Raw genomic sequence first — 21805 nt, 5'->3', positions numbered from 1 at the left:
TCCCGGGCGCCTCATCACGGACCCCTGCAGCGGCCGCACCTACTTCAAAGGCCGCCTGTTGGGCAAGGTGGGCCAGGGGCTGCCTGGAGGGTGGTACCGGCTGGGAGAGAGGGGCCCCGCCGGCCTTTTTTTCCAGCCCCCGGATCCCCGTGAGCACCCCGATGCCTCTCTCTCATAGGGGGGCTTCGCCCGCTGCTACGAGGCCACTGACACGGAGACTGGCAGCGCCTACGCGGTCAAAGTCATCCCCCAGAGCCGCGTCGCCAAGCCGCATCAACGCGAGAAGGTAGGTCCAGGCCCCGAGGACGCAGGGTGGCGGTGGCGGAGGTGGGGATGGTGCCGCAGAGGCCCTAGGAGAATGACGACCCCACTTGCCCATGGCAGATCCTAAACGAGATCGAACTGCACCGAGATCTACAGCACCGCCACATTGTGCGTTTCTCACACCACTTTGAGGACGCGGACAACATTTACATTTTCCTGGAGCTCTGCAGCCGGAAGGTGAGGAACAGGAGGCACATGGCGATGGGGTAGGGAGAGGGGCCTTGGGGGCACCGATGGAGAAGGGTTAGGCAGGGCACCCCCGGCTGAGACAGGGACTCTCCACAGTCGCTGGCTCACATCTGGAAAGCCCGGTATACCCTGTTGGAGCCCGAAGTGCGCTACTACCTGCGGCAGATTCTTTCGGGGCTCAAGTACCTGCACCTGCGGGGCATCTTGCATCGGGATCTCAAGCTGGGTAAGATTGGGGACCAGCAGGCAGGGAGAGGGGGAAGGGGGAGAGGAAGGCAGCTGACACACTCTCTTGCACCTTCCAGGGAATTTTTTCATCACGGAAGACATGAAGCTGAAGATAGGCGATTTTGGCCTGGCAGCCCAGTTGGAGCCCCCGGAGCAGAGGAAAAAGTGAGTGTTGAGGAGATGGTGACCACAGTCTGCATGTGACACAGAGGATGTGTGTGACAGGGAGTGTGTGTGACAGATGGAGGAGGAGGGGATGGGCTGTTCACCTATGAAGATGGAGGTGGCAGCTTGGGATACTGGGCGTGGCAGAGGGCCCTCCGGGTGTGTGACACAGATGGGGTAATTGACTGTGAGTTCCTGAGCCAGATGGAGGTGTAAGAGCTCTTAGAGGTGCCTGACTGACCCTCTGAGTGGACAGGGGGAAGGTGCCACAGCAGGCATTGTGTGTGGGTGTGCATCTGCATGTGCCTGTGTGACGATTGTGGGTGTGACCGGGATGAGTGGGTGTGCCTGGCACACACAGCATGGGAGGGAGATGAGTGTCTATGGGGAGTGTGACAGCTGGTGTTGGTGTGTGTGTGCAGCACAGACCACGGGAGGTGACAGCCCGTACTGGTGCCTGACAGACGGCAGCAGGGGGAGGGGCACTCAGGGCTGGGCCCTCTGTTGACGGGGAGAGGGAGGTGGGTTAGGGGCCAGGGCCTCCCCCTAGCCTGGAGAGCTGCTGGGCAGCTGGGCCAGGCGGGTGAGCAGGGACTCAGCTGCCAGAGTCGCCATCCATTGTCCCAGGACAAGCAGGAGCTCGCTAGCCTTTGGTGACAGGCAGCTGCTTTGTCTGGGCTCACAGCGGGGGCAGGGGTGGCGGAGGCTGCAACAGCAGCGCTGGGGCTGAGCCTTCCCCTTTATCCCACCTCCCCCCTTCCAGGACCATCTGCGGCACCCCCAATTACGTGGCACCAGAAGTGCTGCTGAGACAGGGCCATGGCCCTGAGGCTGACGTGTGGTCGCTGGGCTGTGTCATGTGAGTCCCAGGACAGTGAGAGGCAGGTGGGGCCAGGGGCCAGGACCTCCCTCCCCTTGACTCCTGACTTTCCCCCTGCCCCTCAGGTACACGCTGCTGTGTGGGAGCCCCCCCTTTGAAACAGCTGACCTGAAGGAGACATACCGCTGCATCAAGCAGGTTCACTACACGCTGCCTGCCAGCCTCTCACAGCCTGCCCGGCAGCTCCTGGCCGCCATCCTACGGGCCTCGCCCCGAGATCGCCCCTCGATTGACCAGATTCTGCGCCATGACTTCTTTACCAAGGTCTGTGGCTCACCACATCTCAAAGTCCAGTCTGCCTACTCCCAGGGGATTGAATGGGGGCCAGTGACAGGATCCCTGGTGCCTCTCCTCTCTGCTCATGTGACTCCCTTCCCCAGGGCTACACCCCTGACCAGCTTCCTGCCAGTAGCTGCATGACAGTCCCCGACCTGACACCCCCCAACCCGGCTAGGAGTCTCTTTGCCAAAGTTACCAAGAGCCTCTTTGAAAGGAAAAAGAAGAGTGAGTCTGGGGTGTGAGTGGGTGGTGGGTTTAGAGTGTAGAGTGGGGGGCTCTTATGTATGAGGGTGCATGTGAACTCCTGGGGAGAGCACGTGTTGTACTGGCATTGGCCCTGGGGTACGTATGCCTGTCTCCGTCATCCCTGTGAGGAGCAGGGGGCCTGGGTAGGGAAGGACCCTGAGAGCTAGCTCCCCATCCTCTCTTCTCCCCAAGGTAAGAACCGTTCTGAGGAGCGGGATGAGCTCCCCTGTTTGGTGAGCAGCCTCATGCGGACATCTATCGGCCATCAGGATGCCAGGCCAGAGGTGAGGTGCTCACGTGGGCCATGTGCCTTGACTCACCCCAACCTTGTTGCTGCGGGAAGCCCAGGATAAAAGGCTGATGAGGCATCCACCTCGTGTTGGCCTAATTGGCTGTGTCTCATTAGCCAGGCGAGGCTGACCTGGGGTGCCCTGCAGGGCAGGGCTGGGCCATGGGCTCCCCAGGATCTGTTATTTCAGGGCCCTACTGTAACCCTCCCCAGGCTCCAGCAGCTTCTGGTCCGGTCCCTGTCAGCCTGGTAGAGACAGCACCTGAAGACAGCTCCCCCAGGGGGACACTGGCGAGCAGTGGAGATGGTGAGGAACCAGGGAGGCTGAGAGGACCCTGGGTTGAGACCCAGGCTCCGAGGAAGGACGTGGGTGGAGGGATGTGGCCTATATCTTTATGCTTAATTCCCACCATCCTGTTTGCCTTCAGGGTTTGAAGAAGGTCTGACTGTAGCCACCGTGGTGGAGTCAGCCTTCTGTGCTCTGAGAAACTGCGTGGCCTTCATGCCTCCAGGTAAGGCTGGGTTCCCATACATGGGAATGCTGGGGGACATGCCAGGAACAGGTCCTCACTCCCTCCTCTCCCATGACAGCGGAACGGAACCCGGCTCCCTTGGCACAGCCAGAGCCTCTGGTGTGGGTCATCAAATGGGTCAATCACTCCAAGTTTGGCTTTGGGTATCAACTGTCTAGCCAGCGTGTGGCTGTGCTCTTCAATGATGGCACACACATGGCCCTGTCGGCCAACAAAAAGTGAGTGCTATCACGGGCGCCTTGTCCCCAGCAGGCTTGTCTTTTGTCCTGTGTGCTCCTGAGCTGGGGGGGACTGAGATTTCCCAGGGGAGGAGAGTTGGTGCAGGGCTCCCTCTGATCTGTTTGCCCCGTTACCCCGTCCCCAGGACTGTGCACTACAACCCCACCAGCACCAAGCACTTCTCCTTCTCGGTGGGCGCTGTGCCCCGGGCACTGCAGCCTCAGCTGGGCATCCTGCGGTATTTTGCCACCTATATGGAACAGAACCTTATGAAGGTAGGACAAGCAAGGGACTTGCACATTCTGACCCCTTCTCGTTCTCCTTGGTGGGTGGCCAGGGGCCTGGCTCTCATCAGGCTGGTGACCTGTGCCTCCCCCCAGGGTAGAGATCTGCCCAGTGTGGAAGAGGTAGAGGGGCCCACCCCCCCATTGCTGCTACAGTGGGCCAAGACCGACCAGGCCCTCCTCATGCTGTTCAGTGATGGCACAGTCCAGGTAGGACCTGGTCCTGGGGCTGCGGGGAAGGTCCGGGAGACTCGGGGTGTTGGGGAGGCAACTGTTCGTCCTGGCTGAGGCCCTGAGCATGCTGCCCTCCTGTGCACAGGTGAACTTCTATGGGGACCACACCAAGCTGATCCTCACTGGCTGGGAGCCTCTCCTGGTGACGTTTGTAGCACGCAATCGAAGTGCTTGCACTTACCTGGCTTCCCACCTTCGGCAGCTGGGCTGCTCCCCGGATCTCCGGCAGCGACTTCACTATGCGCTGCGTCTGCTCCAGGACCGCGGGCCCGCCTAGGGCCCAACCTGCAGAGCAGGCCCGGACCTATGCCTTTATGGCCCTCTTCCTCCCTCTGGGTGCCTCACTGGGGGCTCTGGGCTGTATCCCTCAGGGACTCAGGGACCAGCTTTACTGGGGTTAATGGCTGCCAGTCGTTGCGGCTGCCTACCCCTCCTCCAAAATAAGCCTGAGCCTTAGCTCCCAGCTAGGGGGCATTATTTATGGACCACTTTTATTTATTGACAGACATTTATTTATTTGGATGTGAGCCCCCGGGAGAGCCTCCTCCTGGGATAATAAACCGTTTTTGCAGAACTTGGCGGCTTCCTCACTCGTAATAGAGCCCGTGGACCGTGGCCACAGCGAAGAGCGAGGAGTTGGTGAAGGTGGCAGATGCCAGCCCATCGCGTGCCGCGTCCCAGAGCGCGCGGCTCACCACGTGCACGTCCTGGCCCACGCGCGGGCCCAGCACCACGCTGCACACCAGCTTGTAGCGCGGAGGGCTGAACTCGCGCAGGCGCAGGCGCACCCGCTCGCAGACTTCGCGCGTCAGCGGCCCAGCCTCTGCGCCCAAGTAGCACTTGCTGCGCAGCGCGGCGGCCAGCGCCGACTCCAGGGCGCGCTGTGCACGGGCAGCCTGCCAGCGCTCCCCAGGGGCGGGCTCTGTGCGGTACGAAGGTGCCACTCTGCGGACCGGTGCCAAGGGCAACCCCGAGAAGCTGACTCGTGAGCCAAGAGGAGGGGGGACAGGGCCCAGGGATGGTCGTCGGCCGGCAGGACCCGCCCCCGGCCCCACCAGTGAGTTGCGGCGTGAGAAAGATGCTGCCTGGCCGAGCAGGGAGCCACGACGCGAGGCTGGGCCTGGGCCTGTGGGCCGAGCCTCACAAATGCTGGGCAGGCGGCCAAGGGGCCGTGCTGGTGGGAGTTTGGGCCCAGAGTCTTTGGCGATCTTCTCCTCCTCTTGGATTCCAGGGGGCAGAGGCTTGCCAGCCATGGACCTGCCAACTGGAAGACCCACACTTAGGCAGGATGCCCTTCCCTGGGCAGCTTCACACACTGCACAGTCTCGGACTCAGTGGTTGTCCCTGGGCTGCGTGGCTGAGCAGTGGGCTGCTAGCCAAGGTCAGCCTTTGAACCCGGCAGCTGCTCTGCCGGAGGAAGATATCAGACAGCCTTGGGAATCCTATGGAGACGGCTTACAGGAGTCAGAGTTCACACCATGGCAACCGGCAGCACCCCTTTCCCCACTGTGTTTGAGCAGTTAGTCCAGGGCTGTGTGGACTCCTGGATGCTCAGGGTCCCCTTGTTCGGAAGGTCAATAGCCAAGCCCTTAGGACAGAAGCAGGGGTGCTGCTTAACCATCTTGGGCCAGATTGCCCTGCGCCCCTCTTTCCTTCCGGGCTCTATGGATGGGGCCTCAGTGAACTCAGAGCCCCTGGGTTTCCCTTCCACGTGGCTTTGCCCACAGGAGGAGGTGTCTCTGGCTTGTGCCTCTCACCCCTAGCCAGGAGGGACAGACCTATCCAGCTCTGTCCACCACACAGGTCCGTTTGGATTTGGAGGGTGGAGTCCCTACTACCCCTACCTGTTCCCGCGCTGGCCCACAACCGGCCTCAACTGGGCCAGGGCGACATAAGCTTCCTCTGCCCGCTGCTTAGGCTTCCTCAGCCCAATCTCTTCCAGAATCCGTTCTAGGAGAGCCGCACCCCACCCCCCATCCCGAAACTCCCCCGGGCACCCGAGTCACCTGTAAGACGTGCCTCCGAGCTCTCAGTCTGGCAGGCTGGAGGGGAAGGGCCCTGGGCTTTGTTATGGAGTTGCCATGGGTCACGGGCAAGTACACCTCCCTCTTGGTCCCTCCCCTCCCCTCCCAGCTCCGCTTCACTTTCTGAGCAGTCACCCCCAGAGCAGTTGGTGGGGCTGCCTGTGGTGCCCCTGCGTCCTGGGGGGAGAGCGAGGGTAGCGAGCAACAGCAGCTTGAAGCTCAGGCGTGAGCTACCGCACCGGGATGGCTAGAGGGCAGGGGCGCCATGAGGGAGGAGAGGCCTTTGCGAACATGCCTTGGAAGCTGGCGCTTCACCTCTTGTGAGCAAGTCGCTGGGATCTGGAGTGCTGCCAGGCTGCGGGGGTGGTTGCTTAGGAATTCCGGATTTGGGCCCACAGGAAGGAGCGCGTCAAGACTCCATCACGTCCTCCTAGGCCTGAGCAAGGACAAGCATTTCCGCTCAGGGCCCCGACTTGGGGTGGAGCTTGGATGACTTCCTCCGCCTAAGGCTATGTATGGGGGTGGGGAGGCCCATGGCTCAGCTGGTGAGAGCCTGGCCTGCCCCGTGACTTGGTGACCCTGACTCGACTCAGGCCTCCTGACCTTTGCTGACCCATGTGCCCTGAGGCGCATCGTCAGCTGGCCACACTTTTGTGCCCAGTCTTCCCCTCCCCCTTGGGCGGTTACATGGATGCCAGCGGCTGTGACGCTGCCTCACCTGACAGCCTTCTGGGGGTGACTGCCAAACAGGCCAGCCTGGGCTCTGAAAACCATCCACGAGGCCGAGGCCCAGGAGTTTCCCTGTGGAGGGGGTTTCCCGGCCCCGGTAAAGGGATCTGACTCAGTAAGGGGGGTGCAGGGGTGGGAGTTGGAACTCTCTGGAGCCCTGGCAGGCAGGAACCTAGGCGCTGGAACCATCTGAGTCAGGCAAGGCTTCGCGGCCCTCCCAGGGCTGAGGCTCTCAGGCTTTCTGGAAGGATGGGCGGGGCCGCCGCTTAGGCTGGGCTCCAGTTTCCATGGAAACCCACAGGCTTCCCACCGCAGCCGCGGCCTGGCCAGGCTCCCAGCCCTGGGCCTCAACTGCTGCCAGCCCCTTCCCTACTGACAGACCACTGGCTCTTTCCAGGCGGGGGCGGCCTCGTCTGAGCCCCTCCCTGTGTCTGTTCCGTCCTGAGCCTGTCGCCTCTCCCACCAGCCTCTCTGGGCCCTGTTCCTAAAATTCGTCTTCTCAGCCAGCAGGCCTGCCAAGCTCCTTCTAAGACTTTCCTGTCTTCTCACCAGCTGTAGCTCCTGGCCAGGCCGGCTTCTCCCCACTGTTGCCCCTCCCAGACCAGGGCCCCCACTCCCTCCACTGCCCCCTGATCTCATCCCACCCATGGAGGCCCCGGGCCTGGTGGTGCACGGGGAGCCTGCACCCTTTTCCACTGCACTCGGAAGCCTCGTCAACAACCCTCGGTTCAGGTGAGGGGCTGGGCCCTGTCCGTGGGTTTCCCTCTCTGCCTGTGCTGGGCCCCACGACCGTGAGGAAGCCCTGGGGAATTGGGACTTGATTCTCCTTTCCGGTGATCCTCCATCTATGGGGAAGTCCAGCACAGAGGATGGCTACTGGTCACTAAGTGTTCGAGACGCTCCGAGAGTCGAGGTGGGGGTCAGTGAGCTGGAGGGGTGCCTCCACCCCCAGCTCCTGTGCAGTCTCAGCAAAATGCTGCCTTTTCTGGGTTTTGGGCTCCTTAGCGGTGGAGGGTGGGGTGGGGGAGCAGGGGGGGGTCGGTGGAAGGAGAGTCTTCTGTTTCCTGACTGCGGAGAAATGGATATCATAGAACCTGTGAACTCCACTTGGTGCTGGGGCTTCCCTCCCCTCTCCAGGGAGGCCAAGACAGATGGCCCCTGCTCAGGGGATTCACCAAAGGCACAGAACTCAAGGGACTGAACAGGAGGCCCAGACAGGAAATTACTCAAGGTTGCTGACTGGAGCCTCATGGTTTGCTAGTGATGCTGAAACCAGGGGCCAGGTTGGTCTTGGGAAAGGCAAAGCCAGCTTTCTGCACCCTCTGCCTCCGAGCTGGGCTCTTCCCCAAGAACAGAGGCTTCCTATCTCCCTGATTCTTTGGGGGTCACAATCTGGCCAGAGTAGTGGGAACCCCAGGAAGCGCAGGCTTCATGTCCTGTCTCCTCCCTCCCCCTTTGGAGGCCCCGTGGCTGGCTGGGGCCGGAAGTGATAGTGAAGATGGAAAATGTGGTTGGCCTCAGCCTGTGCTTACCCCACCCCCATGCCCTTCTCCCTGGTGGAGGGCTGAATCTGATGAGTTTGCAGCCACTGGAGGGGAAGCCAAAGGTCGCCCCCCTTCCCCCAAGACTCAGGCTGAGGGATCACTCTGATTTCCCCGCCTGTATTAGCTCTGATGACCAAGCACAGGCACCCCCTCCCAAGACCTGAGGATTGGGGATGGTCATCCCATATCATAGAGTGTGAGAAACAATTCAGAGCTAGGAAGGCGCTGGCCTGATGATTCAAAGCCTGCTCAAAGCCAGTCTCTTCTTTTACCCATAAAGAAGCTGAGCCCCAAGTGGCCACATCCTCGATCCTGGCTTCCTCTCCTGGCTCTCTGGCCCTCTTTCCCACAGTGATGTCCGCTTTGTGGTTGGTCAAGAACAGAGGGAGGTATTTGCCCACCGGTGCCTGTTGACCTGTAGATGCAACTTCTTCCAGCGACTTCTGAGCACAGAACCAGGCCCCGGGGCACCTGGCCCCGTGGTGCTGAGCACCGTGCCGGCCGAAGCCTTCCTGGCTGTGCTGCATTTCCTGTACACCAACAGTGTCAAGCTGTACCACCATTCTGTGAGTCCCATGAGAGCCGGGGCCTGGGTTGGGGAGGCTGGGGTGCAAGACGCAGGAAGAGTTTGCCCGACTCACTCAGGGGAAACTCCCTTTTGCTCCCCACCCACCCACTCCACTCGCAGGTGCTGGAAGTGCTGACGGCGGCAGTGGAGTATGGGTTGGAGGAACTCCGAGAGGTGGGTTCCTGCCTTGTTGCCCTGGCCTCTCACTGGCTCAGCTCCCACCCTGCCCCACTGTCTCACACACCCTGGAAAATATGGGTTTCTCTCTGCGTCAATAGATCGCGGGCGCCATGTGCTCCGTGCACTGAGGGGGTATCCAGGGTAGTCTGTGGTGCTGTGCACTGAGAGAGGGACAGAGACAGGAAAACAAGCGGCGACAGAGGAAGTGCTAGATGGGGGTACACAGTGCTGAGACTGCATGGTCCTGCCCCCAGGAGGAGGAGGGAGGAGGAGGAGGGAGGAGGAGGAGGAGGCAGTTGCTGGGGAGGAAACATTTGTGCTGCATCTGGTAGAATGTGCAGGCCTTTGTTCCAAGAGAGAGTGGGAAGATGGAGTTCTAGTCAGAGAGGCCCACAAGGTGCCAGTGAGTGTAACTGAATAGTGGTGTGCGAGGAAGAGGACAGATGGGACTGGAGAAGGTAGCAGGGACCTTCTAAACCAGTGGTTCTCAACCTTCCTAATGCTGCCACCCTTAAATACAGGTGGTGGTGACCCCCCAACCCTAAAATTAGTTTTGTTGCTACTTCATAGCTGTCATTTTGCTACTGTTATGAATCGGTCGACCCCTGTGAAAGGGTCGCTTGACCCCTAAAGGGGTCATAACCCACAGGTAGAGAACCACTATAAACCCTTTCACGAGCTTGGACTTTTTTTTTTTGGCTCAGAGAGCAGTTACTACTACTAGTACCAGTACTGTGACTACTCACTGCGAGCGAGTCGATTCCGACTCAGAGTGATCATACAGGATACAGGACAGAGTCCAGCTGCCTCCGGTGGGTTTCAGAGACTGCAGCTCTTTCCAGGAGGAGCAAAACTTCATCTTTCCCCTGGGAGCAGCTAGTGGGAACCCACGACACCACCAGGGTTCTAGAGAGCAGTCGGATTTACGTAAAGGTTCAGGGTAGAGGGTGAAGATTTGGGAGAAGGGACTGGGAGAAGGGCTTGCCTGGCCAGTCAGGAATGTGTGCAGAGGGGAGTAGCAGAGGAAGCCAGAGGGGACCGGTGGATGAAGGCTTTGTAAAAGTGGGTAGACTTGCCTGGCCGGGAACTCTGCTGCAAGTGAGAATGACAGGTCCCATGAATGAAACTGGAGTTGCTGGCTGAAAGAAGGTTTCCTTCAGTCAGGTGGGCAGCCAGGGGAGGAAGATAAAGGTCCGAAGAGAAGCAGAGAGTGGAGTGTGTGCACACCTTCCCTCTCATCCGATGAGCACGGGGTGTGTTTCTTGAAAGAGTGCTCTTGCTAGTTCTGGCCGTCTGGGTTTTGCCAAGTCTCAGGCCCTGATGGTTCTCTACCTCCCTGGCCTGGGAGGTCAGGATGGGTCCAGGGTTGCTAGAATTTTCAGTGACTCATGGCTTCTGGGGTGAGGGCAGGGTCATGGTGCAGGAGCACCTTCTGTAACTGGTAACCTCTGTCTCTTCCCAGCTGTGCCTGGAGTTTGTGGTGAAGGTGTTGGATGTGGAGCTGGTTTGTGAAGCCCTGCAGGTGGGTGTCATTGCACAGGCCAGGGAGGAGAACCCCAACTTTTTTCCTGCTGGGCGCCCCAAGCTCAGGGCTCTTTCAGCTCATGCAACTGGGCTCCTATGGTGCCAAGAGCCTAGACCTCCTCTGTCTGACCTGGCACAACTTGAGCAGGAGGGGACAGGGCTGCTGTAAGGTGATGTTCATGGATGAACTCTGCCCAGACATGTGGGAACCTGCACTGTCAACAGAATCAGGTGCAGGAACGTTTGAAGTTGGGATGGAGGTCTCTGCTGGCCTTTTCTGTCAGGGCTGGGAAGTGGTTCTGAGCTGGACTCCAGTAGGGGGTGTGGGGAAGAGGCAGTGTGGCATTTGGAAGCCAAGCATAGGCCCCAGGATGAGGATGACTGCCCGTCCACTGGCTTTCTGAACGCAAGCTGTTGGGTAAGTGGGTGGGCATGTGCGAACTGGGGGGCTTCCCTGAGTCTGTAAGCCAAGGCTTTGCCTCCCTCCCCTGTGTCAGGCTTGGGGCGGCAATTGTCAGTACAGATCGCTAAGGTACATGACCTCGTCAATTTCCAACTTGATCTCCCTTCTCTCAGGTGGCGGTCACCTTGGGCCTGAGACCACTGCAGGAACGCTGCGTGACCTTCATAGAGGCCCACAGCCAGGTACTGCCCCCCCTCCCCAAATCACACACCCGTCCTCCCCACTCGCCTCCCTGACCCACATGCCGCCTGCAGGAGGTGCTCCGCACTCGTGGCTTCCTGGAGCTGTCCGCGGCCGCCCTGCTGCCCCTGTTGCGCAGCGACAAGCTCGGCGTAGACGAGGCTGAGCTCATCAGGGCAGCGCGGAGCTGGGCGCGCGTGGGCGCCGTGAGTGGGGACTGGGGCGACGTGGGGAGGGCAGCAGGAATTGCGCGAGGGGGCGGCGGGGCTCGTGCCCCCGCCCGCCCGCCCGGGCTCAGGGCTGCTGTTCGCAGGCGGTGTTGGAGCGGCCGGTGGCCGAGTTGGCGGCCCCAGTGGTGCGGGAGCTGAGACTGGCCTTGCTGGCCCCGGCGGAGTTGAGGGCCCTGGAAGAGCAGAACCGGCGAGAGCCGCTCATCCCGGTGCGGACACGACGAGCCAGGCGTAGATCCACTCGGCAGCGTGGAGGGAGAGCGAGGTGGGGGTAGGGGTGGGGGTGGCCCATAGTCTGCGGGACCAGGGGTCACCGCTGGGCCCCGTGGTGACAGGCTCCCGCCTGCAGGTGGAACAGATCGTGGAGGCGTGGAGGTGTCACGCCCTGCGGCGAGGGGATGTGGCGCGGGGCGCCCTGTGCCGTCGTCGGAGGGGCACCCTGCCCCGAGAGCATCATCGCTTTCTGGACCTGCCCTTCCAGTGAAGCCGCTCGACCGGTCTGAAACTACAGCTCCCGGCATGCTCAGCGCGCGGGCCGGCTTCGTTCCCAGCATGCTAGGCGAGCCGGGCTCCGCGCCTCGCTCCCCGCCCGGAGCTGCGTCCTCGGAGGGCGCGCTGGGATGTGGCGTGGGGCGGGGCGTGAAGCGTTGAGCCTTGTGGGGGGAAAACTCAAAATCCAAAATCACTGCCATCAGTTCGATTCCCACTCACGGTGGGTCTACGGGACGGAGGAGAAGCACGCCTGTGGGTTTCGAGACTACAACTCTTTAAGGGGGAAGAAAGTCCTGTTTCTCCCCTGGAATCGCTGGTGATATTTCATCTGCTCACCGTGCTCGCCTGGGTGAGCTGCCCAGCACGTAACTGCTGCACCACCGGGGCTCCCCTGGAGATGGCAACTCAAAGCAAACACATTTTTGCACCCCTCCACCTCCGCTCCACACCCTGTGCGTAGGTGCTGCCCCCCGCCCCTGCTACTCTGGTAACACCCGATATCTTTTCAGATGAATCCTCTTAAATTCCACTCCTGACTCCAGGAGGTTTCTCTGTGAGTGACCTACAGCCCCCTCAGAACGATTCTAAACCCAGCTCTCTCTCTTTCCCAGCCCCCCTATCGCATTTGTTTTCCTCACCTGCCTTCTCTTGCTTCTACCTGCTCAGCGACCTTTCCAGTTGGTTTGGTTTTATCCTCCCTGGATTGAGCCAGCCTGTCAGTTTAAGGGACTGCTGTCATAGGTGCTAATTAATTACCCTTTCTGTTTTCACTCCATCCGCCTCTCCCTCAGTCCATTTCCCACACTGAAGCCAGATCATTTACAATTCCGGTCTTACAATCGTCCTTTCCCCACGATTAAGCTCTTCAGTATCCCCCATTGCCTTCAGTACAAAATATGACCCCTCCAAAAGTGGCTTAACTGGCATATATTTACTCTTCCTGTAGCCACTGGTGGCATTGTGGGTTGGCTATTTTGCTGCTAACCTCAAGGTTGGACGTTCACACCTACCAGTCTCTCGGCCCCAGAAATGAGGTTGTCTGTTCCAGTAAAGGTTTGCTGTCTAGGAAACCACTGCAGCCGCTAGTCCTCTGGCTCCGGATTTCCTTAAGGGTATTGGAGACTTTTTGTGGTGCTGCCCCTTCAGATGCGTCTTTTGCAGGACCTGAATCTTACTGGAGAAAAATTCTTGGAGTGGTGCCCCTGTTCATTCTTCTTCCCTGACCCTATCACCTGATCCACGCTCTGCAAATGCTAAGTGAATGGCTTTATGTTCTTATGTGAATGCCACTTTATTCCATAAAGACTCCTCCAGTGGTGCAAATGGTGTGTGCTCACCAGCTAACCTAAAGGTTGGAGGTTTGAGCCCACCCAGCGACACCATGGAAGAAAGAAGGCCTGGCAACCTGCTTCTGCAGAATTCAGCCTTCCCTAAGGATCAGTTCTGTGTGGAGCAGTTAGACTAGACTGGACAACAGCAGGGTTTTAAAACGATGAAAGAAGAGCAATATGGCATCAATCTAAAATAAAGGATAATTGATCACTTGGAAAAACAAAGATTTTGTCTCAAAGACTTTATATAATACATTCCACATGGATTAAAGAGTTATCTGAGATTGTCTCAAGTCTGAAAATATGGTTATCTATAATAGTACCAATTCTGTAGCAGCGGCAGTGTGGGGGTAATAATTGGAAAGAACCTATATTTCATCAATAGAACCCACTACCATCAAGTGGATTCTTACTCACAGTGATCCTACAGAACAGTGTAGAACTGCTCCCAATGATTTCTGAGACTAAATCTATACAAGAATAGACAGCCTCATCTTTTTCCTGGGGAGCAGCTGGTGGGTCCAAACTGCCGACCTTGTGCTTGGTTAGCAGCCCCACTTGTAGCCCACCATACCACTAGGGCTCCTTGTCCATCAACAGATGACCAATTAACGATGGTTTATTACTACAGTAATTGTAAAAAGATGCCTATTATCTTCATTGATAAGGGCATAGGGCATCATTTCTTTTGTTAAAAGAAAAGGTAGCAGTGCATGCCTCTCTCTGTCTTAGTTTCCTAGTTGATGAGAACGGAGAGTTCTAGTAGAGTAGAACTCACTTGGTAGAGTTCTTAGGAAGAAGATACTTTTGTAACGTGGTTAGAAATTAAATGCTTGGGAAATAAATTCAATATGTTCATTTGTTTCACAATATTGAGTGCTCATGAGCTAGGCCTTGCTTTTGGGTTGTGGAATACATCAGAAAACAAATTAGGTAAAGTTCCAGCTTCATCAAGCTTACTTTCTAGTGGGGAAAAAAGACAATAGACAAGAAATAAATGATATACTTTCAGGCTTCGTTCTGTTAAATATAAGGTTGCCATGAGTCATAGCTGAGTTGATGCTAGCTAACAACAACATAATTTCAGAGAGTAGTTTGTACTGTGAAGAAAAATAAAACAGGTTCAGAGGATAAGCCGGTGTAGGAGTGAGGCCTTTTTTCATACAGCTGGATGCACGAAGGCCTCTGGTAAGAGCATTTGAAGGAAGAGGGCAGGAGCCATGTGTCCTGAGAAAAGGCATTGTAGGGTCCTGTGCAAGAGTGTTGTTTGTGTGAGTAAATTCGCTTTAAAAAATCGATTTGGCTTCTGTGGAGAGGATTATGGTGAAGGGGATGGGATAGGATGGGAGAGAAGGGGCAAGAGTGGTTCATGGAGAAGTTAGGAGTTTATTGTAATCCAGGCAGAGGTTTTTGAACCAGGGTAGTAGCAATGGCATTGGCGGTCAGAATCTACCAACTACCCTGTGTAGGCGAGAGAAGTGGCAGTTAGCTTCCTTAAAGAAATAGAGCCTAGAAAACCATATGAGGCAGTTCTGTATTAGAGACCTGATGGCATAGCGGGTTACAGGTTTTGCTTTGAGCTGTTAACTGCGAGGTCAGCATTTCAGAAAACCATGATGCTGCTCTGCAGGAGAAAGATAAGCTGGTGCACTGGCAGAGATTCTCAGTCGGGGACACACGGGCATAGTGTGGCTGTGAGTCAGAATCACGTTTTGTGTGAGTAACAGGTTTGGTAGCATGGAAATGGATAAAACATGTTTGGTTACAGCACATGCTCGAATGTGACTGATTGGCATGGCATGTTTCAATCTTCACCTTGTATCTCTATGGAATTGGCAAATGAAGAAAAGCGCTCCACTGTCAACAGATGTGGGCAGTATTAAGGACCAGCCCGTGGTCCCAGATGTCTAAGACAAGCACTGTAAAAAGAACACTTTTTAATCATTTTATTAGGGGCTCATACAACTCATCACAATCCATACATACATCAATTGGGTAAGACACATTTGTACATTCATTGCCCTCATCATTCTCAAAACATTTGTTCTCCACCTAAGCCCCTGGCATCAGTTCCTCATTCTTTCCCCTCTCTCCCTGCACCCCCCTCTCCCTCATGAGCCCTTGATAATTTATAAATTATTATTTTGTCATATCTTGCCCTGTCCGACGACGTCTCCCTTCACCCACTTTTCTGTTGTCCGTCCCCCAGGGAGGAGGTTATATGTAGATCCTTGTAATTAATCAGTTCCCCCTTTCCACCCAACTCCCAGTATTGCCACTCTCACCACTGGTCCTGAAGGGATCATCCTCCCTGGATTCCCAGTTCCTATCTGTACCAATGTACGTCCTCTGGTCTAGCCAGATTTGTAAGGTAGAATTGGGATCATGATTTTTGGGGGGTGGGGGCAGGAAACAGTAACTAGAGGAAAGCTGTATGTTTCATCGTTGCTACATTGCACTCTGGCTCCTCTCCTCCCTGCGACCCTTTCTTAAGGGGATGTGCAATTGCCCACAGATGGGTTTTGGGTCTCCACCCCGCACTCCCCCTCATTCACAATGATAGGACTTTTGGCTCTGATGATGCCCTTCGACACCTCATGATCACTCAGGCTGGCTGCTTCTATTCATGTGGGATTTGTTGTTTCTGAGCTAGATTTACCTGAGTTTGCTGTTCACCTTCAAGCCTTTGAAGACCCCAGACGCTGTTTCTTTTCAGCTTTATCCACCACATTTGCTGATGCACCAGCTTTGTCTTCAGCGATCCTGTCAGGAAGGTGAGCACACAAATGGCATGATTTCTTGTTCTTTGAAGCTTGATAACTGACGCCTTCGGCACCTCGTGATCACAGAGGTCCGCGTACTTCCTATGTTTTCTGAGAGAAAACATCTCCTTTTATGATACCATTCTGAACTCAAGTACACTTAACAGCACATTCTGGAGTAAACTACACTTGGTTCTTCTCTTTAACAATGAAATGGAGCCCCGGAAAACCGAGGCATCAAAAAATTGGTTAAAGACTCATAATTGTTCCTCTCCACGGAAATCTTTAGTAAAAGGCGAAAGATTTATACGATTTGAAGAGAAACCAGAGTATACTTCTGAGTTTCGGGCTTCAAACTCCCAGAGGGTCCTACCTCTTAACTTACTTATGGTGGTTAACAGACTACGCTCTCCGTGCTAACTGCGTGCATTTCACACGTGTCACCTGCCTCTAGCAGATATTATGTCTTCACATTCGTGGAGAAATGTCCGTGGGAATGGAACTCAAATAGCGTGGAGTCCTTTTCCTGGGGCACCCTGGATATGCAAATCACTGGCGGCTCCGGGCGTGTCCTTGTGCCGATCGGGGGCGGGGCCTCCAGCTGTGATGGGCGGGATCCTTTGGCCACGCCTCTCCTTTCCTCTGCCCTGTAGTTGCGCGCCGCCTTCCGCGCTTGCGTTTGCAGACAAAAGTGCCCTGTAGGTGCCTGGTGTACTCTCTCAAGGGGCTGGGATCCTTCGTTCCCCTGTTAGGGTATATCAACCTATGCCAGCATGAAACACACCGGGGCTCTGGGGCCACTTAAGGGACGCGTTCAACGAACAAGAACCGGTGGTATCGCAGAGTCCAAAGTGCACTGAAGGCAGGCATGGCGGAAAGCAGACTCCAGGGACTGGCGGAATATAGATTGCGATGTTTCAACAAGCTGATGCAGTCCTGGAAGCCATGCCAGTTAACCTGGAAGGTAGGTAGGTACCTGGCCAACTGACTTGTTCCCATTCCAAAGAAAGGTGGCTCAAGAGAAATCAACAGTTATCAATCATGTATCGTTAATATCTCATGCCAGTAAAATTTTGTTGAAGAGAATTTTAAAATGGCTGCCACTGTACATGGACAGGAAGTTGCCAGAAATTCAGTCTGGATTCAGAAGAGGGTGTGAAATGAGGGATATTACTGCTGATGTCAGATGGATCTTGGTTGAAAGCAACGACTACCAGCTGTTTACTTGTGTCTTATTGACTATGCAAAGGCATTTGTCAGTGTGGATCATCACACACAATGGGTAACATTGCAAAGAACAGAAGTTCCAGAACACTCCCTTGTGCTCACACGGAACCTGTACACGTGGTTCAAACACAGCAAAGGAATACTGCCTGCTTAAAAAGCAAGAAAGGCGTGTGTCCACAAGGGTTGTTTTCTTCCACCACACTTACTCCGTTTGAAAGCTAAGGTCCTCATTTCTGGAGGTGGACTGGGCAGGATTGGAGGGGGGCTTGTTAGTAACCTGCCATATGCAGACAACACAACCCTGCTGGCGGAAATCAAGGAGGACTTAAAGCACTTGCTGATGAAAATCAAAGATTGCAGCTTTCAGTGTGGATTACAGCTCATGGTAAAGCAAAGTCCCCACACCTGGACCAACAGACAACATCGTGATAAAGGGAGAGAAGATCCAAGCTGTCACGGGTTTCATTTTCACTGCGATCTACACTCAGAGCTACTGGAAGCAGCAGCCAAGAAACCAAAGGACACTCTTGCACTGGGCAGACCTCGTTCAAGTGTTGAAGAGCAAAGAGGTCAATCTGAGGATTAAAATGCGCCTGACTCAAGCCATGGCACTTTTGATTGCCTCACATGCATGTGAAAACTGGACAATAAATAAAGAAGACCGGGGAATTGATTCATTTGGATTCTGCTGTTGATCAGGAGTACTGAAAGTGTCACCAAGGGCTCAGGTAGAAAGAAAATGTTTAGAGAATGAGGATGGCAACATAGGTACAAATGTCCTTGACACGGATGGATGGATTGTGATAAGGGCTGTAAGAACCCCCAAGAAATGATTTAAAAAAGAAAGAACATGTCCAGGACTGTCAGAAGAACAGACAAATATAGGATCACCAGAGTGCTCCTTAGAAGGGAGAATGGGAGGCTGGGACGTGTTCCCGGGAGAGATCAGACCCCAGGAAAGAACATCGTGCTTGGCAAAGTAGACCAGTGAAGAAGAGGACAATCCTCAGCGACATGGATTGACCCTGTGCCTGCAACGATGGGCTGGCACATGGAACTAATCGACACATAACCAAACAGAACCAGGCACGGTTTTGCTTTGTTGGGCACAGGTTAACTTGGAGTCAGAAAGGTGCCACACTAGAGTCCACTCACCTGCAAGCAGCGCTGGAACCTGTCCCAAGGCTGACCACTCGGGTTGGTCGCTCCTGGGGGCTGGAAACTCTTCACAGCTGCCGCACCAGGCCTACGCTTCCACGTGTCTGGCTCCCTTGAGCAAAGGAAGGAGACCTGGAGAGCTGAGGTACCATCGCTGTGGGTGTCTCTGGGTCACGATCCCAACTAAGTAAAACACCCAGGTTCAGCCCAGGAAAAGATCAGGGGCAGGGAAACGATTTCTTAGAGGAGTGGGACTGAGAATGATCGCTTTCTTTTCACGTTTTCAACATGACCATGCCATTTTTATTACTGTTGTGCTAGGAAATGTACATGACCCCAAACGCTTGCCACCGTAGTCATTTAGTGCACCTTCGGTGGGCGGCATCAATTATCCTCACAATACTGGGCAACCCGCACCACCACCTTGTTTCCAAAGGGCTGTCGTCGCCCGCCTCTGTACCCATTACGCGCGACTCCCCGCTCGCTCCCCAGGAGAACCACTAACCTACTTTCTGTCTGATGCACTGGCCTCCTGGAGCTCCCTGTGAGGGAAGCAAAACCAGTGTTCGTCCTTTTGGGTCTGGATGATCTGACTCAGCGTCATGCTCTCAAGGCCCCAGCCATGATTTTAGCGTGTTAGAACTGCATGCTTAGGCCTAGATAACATTTCATTGTATGTATAGACCACATGTTGTTACCCATTCAACCGTGGATGGGTGTTGGAGCTGTTTTTGTCTTTTGTGAATGTTGCCCAGGTCATTTCTGATACAAACCAGGGCATTTAAAATGCTAGAGGGGGAACAGCCTGCCACAAGATAGACTCTCATCTTCCCAATTCACGATGCCCGATCATTGTTCTTGTAGTTAGGTTGGTTCCGACCCATAGCAACCTTATGCACAGGAGAAGGAGACCTGCCCAGGCCTGCGCCAGCCTCACCATTGTTCCTGTGTGGGAGCCCGTTGCTGCAGCCACTGTGTCCACCCACCTCCCGGAGGGCCTTGCTCTCCTTTGCTGCCCTCCACTTTACCAAGCATGATGGCCTTCTCCAGGGGCCTGTCTCTCGTGACAACACGCCCCAGTAGGTGGGATGGAGTCCCCCCATCCTGGCCTCTAAGCAGCACTCTGGCTGCACTTCTGAGACAGACTGGTTTGCCCTTTTAGCAGTCCGGGGTGCTTTCAGTGTTCTTCTGTAGCACCCCACTTCAATGCATCCTTTCTCCTCCTCCTCCTCCTCTTTCTCCCCTCCCTGTCTCCCCCCTCCCCCTTCGGTCTTCTTCAATGACCAGCTTTCACAGGCATGAGGAGATTGGAAATACCAGGGCTTGAGTCAGGCACATCTTAGTCCTCAAAGTATCATCTTTTTCTTTTTCAATACTCTCAAGAGCTCTTGTACAACAGATTTATTTAATTCAACTCATCTTTTGATCTCTTGATGGCTGCTTCCATGAGCATTGATTGTGGATTTAAGCAAGACGAAAATCCTTGACAACGTCAACCTTTTCTCCATTTATCGTCATGTGACCTCCTGGTACAATTGTGAGGATGTCGGTCTTCTTTATAATGAGTTAAAATCCATACCGAAAGCTACACAATCCTCGACCTTCATCAGCAAGTGCTCCCTTCAAGTCCTCACGTTCGGCAAGCCAGGTTGTGTCACCTGCTTATCGCAGGTTGTTCCTAGCCTTCCTCCAATCCCGATGCCCCACTCTTCGTCACATAAGCCAGCTTCTGTCTCTGATGATCTGCTCAGCATGCAGACTGAGAGAAGACGACCCAGTCGCACACCTTTTCTGATTTTAAAGCATGCCGCGTTCTCTTGTTCTGTTCCAACGACTGCCTGTTGATCCAGGTACAAGTTCCTCAGGAACACAGTGAAGGCAGTGTCCTGGGATCCCCATTCTTCTCAAGGTTATCCATGGTTTGTCATGCTCAGTAAGGTTAGCTAAAGGTTCGCGTCAGTCACAGCAATAAAAAAACACCCCTGCAGGGGGCGGTATCACCCACTTGGAGGAACACTGCTCTAGGAGCCGGCCTCTTCTCCTCGGAGCCCCACTCCCTCCAGGGTTATAGAAGAAATAAATGTGTTCAACTCACTGCCTGGAGTCAATTTGGACTTGATAGTGACCTCCTAGGGCAGGGGAGAACTGCCCCTGTGGGTTTCTGAGACTGTGAATGTTTACAAAAGTCTCACGGAGCTGCAGACCCTGAGGGCAACACTGGGGGTAGAAAGCCTAGTCCTTCTCCCTCGGAGAGGCTGTTGGTTCCGAACTGCCGACCAGGCCGATTGTAGCCCAACATGTAACCACTCTACCACCAGGGCTCCAAGTAGCTCAGTAGGTTATACTATTCTAGCCTGGTAAGCTTTCTGTTCACCCCGACCCCCAAGCCCCTTCTACTTTGTAACCCAAACCCTGCTGTTGTAGTGTCCCACGAGGTCAATTAATTCACGGTGAGCTCTGGGGGTGGTGCTGTGGGAGAGACATTGAACTGCTAACTGCAAGGTTGGCACGTTTCTTTGGGAGCGACCAGGAGGCTGTCTGCCCCACAAAGATGTCCCACCTCGGAAACCTCAGGGAGCTCTATTGTCTCACAGGGTTTGCTATGAGTCGGATCTACGTGATGGCGGTAGTGCATGTTGGGTCTTACGGGGTTTCCTAGGCTGTCATTTTTATGAGCACGGATCCCAGGTCTCTGCTCACACAGAGCTGCTGGGGGTTTGAAGGGCTGACCCATCCCTATTCATCATGACCCTGTGGGACGGGCAGACGAGAACGGGGCGCAGGCTTCCTGAGGCGGAACGTCTCTGCAGAAGCAGGTGGCCACATCTTCCTCCCACAGAGCCGCTGGTTTCCAACTGCCCACCTCTCTGTTGGCCACGGAGCGCCTAACCACCGTGCCACTGGGCCTCCTCCCCAAACACTTCAGGCCCCATGGCTGTGCTGAATGCCCCTCCTCCTCTAGGTTCCAAGCCTGCTGCCTGCTTGTCTTGCTTTCCATACAAACTCACTGCCCCTAGTCAATTCCCACTCACGGGGACCTGACAGGACAGGGTAGCTAACTCGTTAGGGGAGTAGAAAGCCACATCTGGTTTAGAACTCCTGGTTTAGAACTACTGATTTTGAAGTTAGCAGCCCAACTCAGACTCACGACGCCATCGGGGCTCTTGTTTCAGATAAAACCAAACTCGCTGCCGTCAGGTCCAGGGTGACTTATCGTGACCCTCTGTGGGCTTCGGAGACTGTAACTGGTTACAGGAGTAGAAAACCCAGTCTTTCTCCCACAGAGCTGCTAGTAGTTCCAAACTGCCGGCCATGTGGATCACAGCCCAATGGGTAACCACTACCTGTTTCAGAACACATGCGTGACTTATTCCAAACACCACGTGCTAGAGCATGTGTCTGCCGTCAGCGACGGCTGCAGGCAAGTCCTCCCAGCTGTACACTTGCTCAGCCTCCTTAGGGTGCCTTCCAGCAACAACCAGGTCTAATCAAGAGTGGCTTCTGAGGCTGGGCCAGCACAACC

General features: G+C 55.3%; 3 protein-coding genes and 1 non-coding gene across 5 annotated transcripts; 2 read left to right on the top strand and 2 right to left on the bottom strand.

Moving 5' to 3' along the window:
- Window position 1: 1 nt before the first annotated feature.
- On the top strand, window positions 2-4444 carry PLK3 (polo like kinase 3; the record flags this gene model as incomplete). The annotated part of the gene is made up of 15 exons (XM_004699692.4): window positions 2-67; window positions 179-286; window positions 385-501; window positions 610-739; window positions 819-906; window positions 1670-1765; window positions 1852-2050; window positions 2167-2290; window positions 2504-2595; window positions 2814-2907; window positions 3029-3112; window positions 3192-3351; window positions 3498-3627; window positions 3733-3846; window positions 3956-4444. Coding segments are annotated over 15 exons (1794 nt in total), but the record flags the coding sequence as incomplete, so codon positions are not given.
- On the bottom strand, window positions 4345-6284 carry DYNLT4 (dynein light chain Tctex-type 4). 2 transcript variants are annotated; one of them, XM_004699691.2, is made up of 2 exons: window positions 6190-6284; window positions 4345-5134 (listed from the first exon to the last, which is right to left on the bottom strand). In XM_004699691.2, exon 2 carries the CDS (start codon window positions 5121-5123, stop codon window positions 4458-4460), a length of 666 nt encoding a protein of 221 aa, XP_004699748.1. In that variant the 5' UTR covers window positions 5124-5134; window positions 6190-6284; the 3' UTR covers window positions 4345-4457. The 2 variants fall into 2 exon arrangements, with proteins under 2 accessions (XP_004699748.1, XP_045147936.1); XM_045292001.1 differs by lacking the exon at window positions 6190-6284 and adding an exon at window positions 5877-5928.
- A 788-nt stretch (window positions 6285-7072) lies between these two features.
- BTBD19 (BTB domain containing 19) lies at window positions 7073-11842 on the top strand. Its single transcript, XM_004699478.2, has 8 exons — window positions 7073-7355; window positions 8520-8733; window positions 8856-8909; window positions 10378-10437; window positions 11016-11084; window positions 11157-11288; window positions 11396-11521; window positions 11662-11842. Exons 1-8 carry the CDS (start codon window positions 7270-7272, stop codon window positions 11794-11796), a joined length of 876 nt encoding a protein of 291 aa, XP_004699535.1. The 5' UTR covers window positions 7073-7269; the 3' UTR covers window positions 11797-11842.
- A 4272-nt stretch (window positions 11843-16114) lies between these two features.
- On the bottom strand, window positions 16115-16230 carry LOC115870178. Its single transcript, XR_004046551.1, has one exon. It is a non-coding gene; the product is annotated as a U5 spliceosomal RNA (small nuclear RNA).
- Between the last annotated feature and the right edge of the window lie 5575 nt (window positions 16231-21805).

This window comes from Echinops telfairi, unplaced genomic scaffold (assembly GCF_000313985.2).
Source record: "Echinops telfairi isolate 266 unplaced genomic scaffold, ASM31398v2 ScPeMD7_443;HRSCAF=831, whole genome shotgun sequence".
In the NCBI taxonomy this organism is placed as follows: Eukaryota; Metazoa; Chordata; class Mammalia; order Afrosoricida; family Tenrecidae; genus Echinops; species Echinops telfairi.
Note: the sequence above shows the minus strand (reverse complement) of the source record. Positions and strands in the feature narration are given on the sequence as shown.

Coding starts and splice junctions, on each gene's coding strand:
- DYNLT4 (XM_004699691.2), bottom strand. CDS start 5,123: ATGGCTGGCAAGCCTCTGCCCCCTGGAATCCAAGAGGAGGAGAAGATC.
- BTBD19 (XM_004699478.2), top strand. CDS start 7,270: ATGGAGGCCCCGGGCCTGGTGGTGCACGGGGAGCCTGCACCCTTTTCC. Junction 7,356..8,519: donor GTCAACAACCCTCGGTTCAG/GTGAGGGGCTGG, acceptor TCTTTCCCACAG/TGATGTCCGCTTTGTGGTTG. Junction 8,910..10,377: donor GGTTGGAGGAACTCCGAGAG/GTGGGTTCCTGC, acceptor GTCTCTTCCCAG/CTGTGCCTGGAGTTTGTGGT.